Genomic DNA, 8,765 nt, shown 5'->3' on the forward strand with positions numbered 1-8,765 from the left:
AAATAAATTAATGCATTCCGCTGACTATTGGCTTGTTCAAAAATTATATGGAAGCCGTACACAAATACTATTATAGTCGCACTGCCGACATTTTGTGTACAAGGCAGTGAGGTCTGGCAGCCGAGGACGACGCTGATTTTCTTTCATATTGTTGAGATGTATGTACCAGATCGAGTCCTACGACAGTTTGGTCTTCTCCAGCATATACCCATTAACGTGGAGACCATCCGTCGTGTCACTTCTCAGGGCCAGCCAAATGAGGATTGGGCAATCTTTCATACTGCACACATCGAGAGATGAGGACAGAAATTACAGTACATTTTTTATCAGCTACCGATTGCCGGTGATGACCCGATACAAACGGCCTCCATTTATATGCAGTGGTATTTGCAGATAACGAGAAGATGGATTTCTCGTTCAGTACAGCGTCCATCATTGACTTACCAACCTCGTGGGCAGACCGAGAGAGTTTCGGTACAATCACTCATATATTAATTATTATTTTAATCTTATATTTAATATAGATTGAAAAAAGTGAATTTATCTATAATGTAGGTGGACGAATTACGACAAACTCACTATAGCATCGGACAACTAGTTGATGATTTGCCTGCGATCCATCGGACAACTAGTCGAGATTTTGGTCGTCTCGACATCGGGTCACCAAATGTGACAGTCACCGTCTCTTATTGAATAATATTCGATATCGAGCCAGCGAGTGGCACGATCTTCATCTCCTACTGACACTGGAGTTATGCCCGCCGCCCTTTCGACATTTTCTTTTTTGACGTTGGACTCGCTTCCGCCACCACTCTCGAGTACACTTTAGATCTATCTATTCTCATCGTTATGACGCGTCATCATCACAGCCACGCCCAGCATCTACATCGGCCACTGTCGAGAATGATCGACCTGAGCCAGAGGAGACTCATGCAATTCCGAAGCATCCTGAGGGCATCATTATCGCAGATCTCGATCAGACGACCGATATCGAGCCACTTGATAACGTACCTCCTGTTGAGCTCGATGTTGATCGTGGCTGTAGATGTGGACGTGGGCGTGCACGAGGACGTAGCCGAGGACGTCGAGGGAGAGGAAGATCGAGAGATTGATATTTATATGATTTAGATCGAACACATTGTATAATATTATATATCTTTTTATTTAGTTCATATTTGTATATATTTTTGTGCTTTTGTTGATATTCCTATGCTACTGATTGTATCTTATTGTTCTACTTGTCTGTATTTTTTTTTGAAATTTATGTTCTCATGAAATTTCTTACTTCAAACTTGTACAAATTATTGTTAAAAACTAGCTAAAAAAAAAATTTGGTCTGTTTGCATTAGAGGCGGTTAATGATGAAGACGGTAAACAATTCACCGCCTCCATAAAGACGATGAATGATTCACCATCTTATTTGTATTTCAGTACAAACTCTAGAACTTAGACAAATTTTAATGAGTTTCGAGAGATTTGCACTAAAGGCAGTAAACTGTTCACCGTTTTCATAAAGACGGATTTATCGTTTTATCTGTATTTTAGCACCAACTCCTAAACTTAGACAAATTTTGGTAGATTTTCGAAAATTTGCACTAAAGGCGGTGATGAACCATTCATTGCTTTCACAATATATATTACAAAGTCGGTTAATCGTTCACAGCCTTACTAGAAGAAAATTCTAACGTAACGCCCGCATGGCGAAAGGAGGGTTACTTTTCCAAATAAAATTTTGACAAAATCATTTTACAAATTGCAAATTTTTGGAGAATCATTTTATAAAAAAGTCCTCAAAGAACATCAGACAAAAATGGCTCTCAGGTCAGATATTCGTCGTAGCACTTAACAGGCCCCAACAATGAGGAGGCTTCTTTCAGAGCCTCCAAAAGGAACTCCAGGTGATCCTCGATGCGCGCGTGGCCATGTTGTGTCGGAATCTTGCGAAGAACCCTTCCTACGATCTGTAGCAGAAACAGCAAGACTGAGAATGGACGAAGAAAATGCTCCAGCAACTTCAAATTTTGGAGCTCATGAAGAAGTGCTATTTAGATATGGCTGTTGAAAAAGCACTAACAGCTTTTTTTTTCCATCATAGAATCGACATACTAAGCGGAAGTGGAAACCTTGGATTGGAGCTTATGTTCGCGGGTCGTAAAGTACATTTCAGCTTTCGACAACAGTAAATTTTTCGAAGTGTCAATTTGCTGCTTTTCATAGCAAAAAAGCTATATTAAAAACTAAGACAAACTAGCATTTAAAAGCTAGTAAAATCGCATCACGAGAAAGTGATATCAGGAAAAGTTTGAAGCAAGATAAAGGTCATGCTAAAATACAGAAAATCTTTCTGTAATATCCCCCTGCCCCCTTCTTTTTTATTTTACTTCTCTCTCATGACTCTCAAAAATATATTATTTTTGTCCCCTCAAAATTTCAAAAAGGATTTTAGGGAATTACAGAGTTCATGGAGAAGGTGAATGACCAACTTGCCCTTATTCTAGAGATTAATTTTTAATATAATTATATCATTTTCACCGGCACTTTCGGTATAAACGATAAAAAATAAACGAAACAGTGACAGAAGTGACAGAACCCTGACAAAAGGGGGCTAAGTGCATCAACTTGAATTTTTACAAAATAATATGTAAGTTTTTGAAAGTCATGTTGGGAAAGTGAAAAAGCGAATATTTACGAGAGAGTTCTATGTATTTTGGCCTAAAGCTTATTTCAATAGTAACTAGAAGATATGATAATAAATATTAAAAAACCAAGTTGATTGTGGTGGTAAATACAAAACCTTTCGAGCATAACCACCGTAGGCTATCCCGCCAATCAAAGCTTGCTTAGAACCATCCAATTTGGCTGCACCACTCGTCTCCGAAGATCGTTCTGATAAATTCAAACTAGTATTAATTTAACCAATTAAACATACATGAAAAAACACACATACATACATTTCTTTTCTTTCTTTTCTTTATTTATTTATACAAAATAAAAAGGAAATACATTACCAGGAAAGTTCACTGCTTGGAACAGACCCACTTTCTTTAGGCAATCTATAGTGTGAGAGTTGGTCCCACCAGCCACCTGATAAAACCCTTTAAAGGCCAAATGCAGTGAAACCACTGATTCAGTGAGGAAAATAATCTCGAAAGGTAATCAAATAATCTCGAATGTTCAAAGGATGTCAAATATCTACCATGAGGCTTATCCTGTGTAGAAGCCAAACGAACTGCAAAAGCAATCGCTTCTCTTGTCGCACCTCGACCGATGTCGCCGCTCATTGGCCGGCCATCTAACTAGTTAAACACAAGTGTACATTCAGAACATTATACAACATAGAAGAAAGATATACTTCATGTCCAAATGTCTAGTCCTTATATTTGACCCTGATTTCAACTTCGTCCTCGGAGTCCAAGTTTCATAAATTTAGTTCCTAAAGTTTGATTCTGGTATCAATTTTGTCACCAAACAATTTAGGACCAGAAGTTTGTCCTGTAGATTCAATCTCATTCAAGACTCAGTGTAACAGTACACACCCTCATGATGGTGTTGACATGACATCTTTCTCAAATTGTAGAATAGAAAAAGCTTAATTGCTAAGCTGAATGAACTTCAGACACTAAATTGCTGAAATTGAAACTGTCGGGTACGTCAAACTTTAGGGCTAAATTAGCAGTGAAGCCAAACATATAACCAAGGATTAAAATGCCTATCGGCACGGACCGTATGCACCATATCATGCCAACAAAATATCGGCACGATACAGTCCCCATACCGATGGCACAACTCAAAACCCTCTATTCTTAAAATTAGTAAGTAATATCCACAATAAAGTTCAAAAGATTTGATAAAAATATATAATAAATAATTGGCATATTTTGCTGCTAAAGAAAATAAATATTTTACACCATTATATGTCGACACACATATATTTTTTTGTGGCCGACACGCATCAGTACGGCCTGGCACGCATCGTGTCGTATCGTGCAGGCAAATTTCTAGCACGACCCTATGCCACGGCACTTAAATCCTTGCATATAACAATAACAATAGTGGAGAAATTTTTTTTAACAAAAAATATTGACTTAGCTACTTAGCATATTAAGAGATATGATTGTTGACAGGTCAATACGCTATTCTTGTTAGATTCAATAGGATCAAAATAAAGCCATGCACTAGGGCAAGGATAAATTAAAACAACACATGAAAGCACTTACTAGAAGTCTCAACTATGCAATTGAGTGCACAGGTTTAAAATACCTCAGCTCCTATATTTCATGGTAGCAACTTGATAAGGTGTTCTATTTGATATCTTTGTTTCAAGTATCAAATCCCGTATCGTAATAGAAAAAACATGACAAAGCATCAGTAGGTATTATATGACCACAAAAATGATATTCAATTTATCTGAGGAAACCAACCTGCCACAGATTGTACCTACAAGGGTGAGACTCCATAATTGAGCATATAGCATTCATCACAGCAACTGTTGATGGACCAACATCAGGCAAACTAACCTGAAATATTAAATCTCAAAACAATGGTACCACATATAAACGAATCTGTCATCACTTGCCATTTATAAAAAGCATGAAAACGATAAATCCGGCAATGGACATTAACTTAAACTAGTGTAGTTTCAATTGCTACTAAAATGTAAATTACCCATCTTCTTTGCTTTATTCTCTCTCATCTATCTTCCTAAATCCAGCTGATTGTTACACTAAGTGTTTCTATATCCATAGATTCCATACAAATGCAATATAGAAAGACAACGGTACAGGAAAATAGAAAGAGAAATATACAGTATAATTACATGAAAATATGCCAAACATTTTCTTCGCTTCCTTGTTTCCTCATACAATCAGAAAGAAAGTGGAGACTTAGTAAAATCAAGAAAAGGAATAGCTAAAACTAATAGGACTATTAAAATGAGGTAAAAGAAAGAAACGGAAGAAAAAAAGGCTGGCATCAAAAAGATCTAGTATCATATTAAACTTCTTCTAGTGTGTGGGCTTTGTGAACTATCCAAGTTTAAAAGGAAGCACTTCAAATCACCATGAAAACATTTGAGTGGCACAAGTAGAAGAGACTCTCTCTGAGTTACTAGCAAAGATATTTGATTTATAGAATACATCAAAAACATCTTGAGATTACATTAGTTTTCTCTATATTCACCTGTTAGACGAAAAATTACATCTATATTGCACGTTCCATTAAAGTACATTGCATATCTCAAAGAGATGGGGCAATTAAAGAGAAAAAAGAACTTTTTTGGCTATAAGTTGATCATCATGCATGAGCACAAGGCTCTAACTTACTGCAATTAATTTCACATGGTCAAGTGAATCACCCAAGCTACTCCATAAATCACTGAACAAATCAGTGCCCCTACAAAAGCATTTCAAAAGCACATTAATATACTGATTAAACAAGACTAAAGTAAGTAAACAAGATCAGTCCAAAATCACTCTAAACAATTTTCAAAGGTAAAATTCAGCATCACCTCCCACTCGTATGTATTTCTATCGCATCCACATCATCTCTACTTAAAAGATGAGATGTCAAAGAAGGATCCCTAACATAAGTCACAGCTCCTGAAATGGTTCAAGCAGAACTTTGCAGCTTCTAAAAGATAAGCCAAAAAAGGCAGGAACAATCAGATTAAGAAAACATTTACGAACACGAAACAAAACAACAAACGGTCAAAGCATTAAGGAAACAATTTTTCCATTAAAGCATCTAGCAAACTGCTTAGTAAACTCTTCTTTTCGGCACACTAAGTTAACAAAAGTAGATCCTGCTTGGCCAGCTGGAGATTCAGTATTTGAATAGAGCTGCCCAAAGTATCACTAACAGCTTTTTCCTCACGATCTCTTCAGCAGCGTCTCACTGTAACAAAAGCTGAAGTTTCAAATTCAAGCTTTTGCTTTTGGGTCGTAAAAGCTAATTTTAGCTTCCTACCATGGCAAGAGCTAAATGCGTTTCCTTACCAAAATGCCAGGTTTCTAGAACCTTTAGCTCTTCAATATACAGAAGTATTCCACAAGTCAAATCATACAGAAAATTATTAGGAGAAAGGGGGGAAAGTCTAGCACCCACTTATTTTGTCATAAGGACAAATGGACAAGCACCGACCACACCCGTAGCATCGTTCTGTTATCACTCCGCTCTGTGTTAGGCACAACTCAGAATAAGAAATAGCCGAGAAGGTTAATAAGAGAAGGACGAGAAAGAATAAACCTATCAAAACCTTAATTTTATCACATGAGGAATCACTTTGTAGAGACTTGTTCCCCTTTGACGAACTCTCTAGTAATATTGCATCAGCAGGGCAGACCTTTTCACACGGCCTCAAACAATCGCCCGGGCAATCCTCAGGATCGAATTCTATGCAGCAGAGGAATTTGAAATTGTTAAAATAATTAAAAGATGAAGAATTCTAGCGCTTAATTGCAACTTGAGGGCAATCTAGTTTAAGCATCAAATCTCTTGATAAGTTAAATTTCAAAGCTCCTCGGAAGTAAAACAAATAAATCCCCTTCATGTTTTTTTCTAAAATAGATTATAATGGATGAAACGCAACCAGGTACAAGTACATTATTTTAACCTAAGGGCCTAATTGATTCTACAAGATCTTTTAGATATATGCTATTTGAGTAGAGCTATTCGAATAAGCACCGGCAGCTTTTCTTCTAGCTTTTTCTTGGAGATAGAATTAAAAGCTTGAACTGGGGCTTCTGTTTCCAGGGCCCTTTTTTTTTTGTCTGCCTGCCAATGTTAGAAGCTTCAAACTTGCCACTTGCGAGACGCATGGTTTCTTCTTCTTCTCAAGTAGAGAAGCTATTGCAAAACTAAGATTTCCAATTGTGCCCAAGGCAGCTGAAGTATAACCAACATAAATAAAGACAGATTAAGCATATGAAATTTGGGTTTACTAAGACAGTAAATTCACCAGCTTTACGGAAGTGGAGGTCTTCTCGATCATCATTGACGCTAATCATCACCCACGGCCTCCGAACCCTTGCTATCGACAACGCCACATTGATCCCCTCATTCACAGCATTAACCACAGACTCATCGGCCGCGCAATCAATGCAATCCACTGATATCATTGCAAAAGTTTCAAACCTAATCGACATAATAATTAAAAAAAGAGGCAACAACAGATATATCCCTACAAAGTTTCAAAATTGTGTATTCATGCAAAGTTTCGACTATGAGTGTATCTCTGGAAAGTACTAAAATGTGCAAATTCGTCACTGCCAGCCGACAATTGTTTTTCACCATTACGACCATTATGCCCTTGAAAAACATAATTCTTTCTACCATTTTTCAAGAATTTAGGGTTCACACAGAATGAAATGAGAGTTAAAATAGAGACTTCAGAAATTTAAAAAAAAAGTGTTCAAAACACAAAAATAATATATTAATCTAAAGATAAAATGATCATTTTGATGGGAAAAAACATCAACTTTGATCAGCCAACTAAGGGAAAGAGAACCATATTTGATAATTATAACTTTTTAATGGATGAATTTACAATTTCACTATTTTGCAAAAGTACAAATTCAATTACTCCAAAAAAAAGGGGGGAGGAGGGAGGTAAAAACCCGTCGAGAATTAGGGTTTACCTCCGGCGAGAGTGTAGACGAGGGAAAGATTCCTCACATCCGCCGCATCCTGGAAAGGGAACGAACAAGCCAACGAGGTGAGGAGGAGAATGGCGAATTCTTTCTAGGGCATCGCCAGAGACGCGATTTTGATCGGGGATTGGGGGTTTGGGGGTCAGGGAAACTAGGGTTTTAGGCACTGTAACCTCGAAGCTGGCGCCGCAGATGAGCTTGACCCAGTCGCCGCGGCGGAGGGACTCGATGGGCGGGGGGAGGTGGACGGGGTTTCCTCCTCCGCCGCCGCCGCCGCCGCCGCCGCGGCGCTCAGCGGCGGACTCGGCTAGGGTTCCGACGGTGGCGCGGAGGAGATGGTGGGGTAGGGGAGGAGGAGAGGAGGAGAGATGAGAAGGGGCGAGGGCGAAAATGGGAGGAGCCATGGCGAGAGCGAGAGAGAGAGAGGGAGAGAGGAGAGAGAGAGCGCGCGCGCTCGAAGTGATAAGATGGTAGATTGATAGGAAGGTAAAAATGTACGGAGACCCCTCAATTACAGAATAAATGAAAAATACCCCTCAAGGTTTATTGGTTTTTTTTTGCTGGGCCTAAAATGCAGCAAATTCCTACAAATTCCTCTTTTTTTTATTTTACCTTTGACTTTCAAAATCTACATTTTATTTTTTTAATATTTTTAAAATATTTTCAGGGCTTTTTTTGAAAATAGCCTCATGATAAATTTTATTTTTAAAATTGGCCCTGTCAAAATTTTATTTGCAAAAATAGCCCTGGCCCCGCCACGCAAGCGCCACGTCAGCGCCACGCGGGCGGGGCTGGGCCATGTGTTTAAGTTGAACACGGTGAACCATTCACCGTGTTCAATACAAGGTTTTTGTATTGGACACGGTGAATGATTCACCGTGTCCAATACAAATACCTCCAACTTAGTCAAAAATGACTAAGTTATGGGTGTTTGTATTGGACACGGTGAATCATTCACCGTATTCAATTATTTGTATTGGAAACGGTGAATTATTCACCGTGTCCAATACAAATATCTCGCAGTTAACCATTTTGTATTGGACACGGTGAACCATTCACCGTGTCTAATACAAAAACTTTGTATTGAACACGGTGAATGGTTCACCGTGTTCAACTTAA

The 8,765-nt window shown here is 38.3% G+C and overlaps 1 protein-coding gene across 5 annotated transcripts; it reads right to left on the bottom strand.

Annotated features, from left to right (window-relative positions):
* On the bottom strand, positions 1,580–8,077 carry LOC109716437. Of its 5 annotated transcripts, XM_020241886.1 has the most exons (13): positions 7,820–8,077; positions 7,635–7,683; positions 6,956–7,105; positions 6,254–6,390; positions 6,103–6,172; positions 5,507–5,597; positions 5,322–5,391; positions 4,422–4,517; positions 3,197–3,296; positions 3,009–3,095; positions 2,795–2,886; positions 2,124–2,204; positions 1,580–1,961 (listed from the first exon to the last, which is right to left on the bottom strand). In XM_020241886.1, exons 1-13 carry the CDS (start codon positions 8,048–8,050, stop codon positions 1,818–1,820), a joined length of 1,398 nt encoding a protein of 465 aa, XP_020097475.1. In that variant the 5' UTR covers positions 8,051–8,077; the 3' UTR covers positions 1,580–1,817. The 5 variants fall into 5 exon arrangements, with proteins under 5 accessions (XP_020097475.1, XP_020097472.1, XP_020097473.1 ...); XM_020241883.1 differs by having other exon boundaries at positions 6,956–7,131; positions 7,635–8,077; XM_020241885.1 differs by having other exon boundaries at positions 1,869–1,961; positions 2,075–2,204; positions 6,956–7,131; positions 7,635–8,077.

This window comes from Ananas comosus, linkage group 10 (genome assembly GCF_001540865.1).
Source record: "Ananas comosus cultivar F153 linkage group 10, ASM154086v1, whole genome shotgun sequence".
Classification (NCBI taxonomy): Eukaryota; Viridiplantae; Streptophyta; class Magnoliopsida; order Poales; family Bromeliaceae; genus Ananas; species Ananas comosus.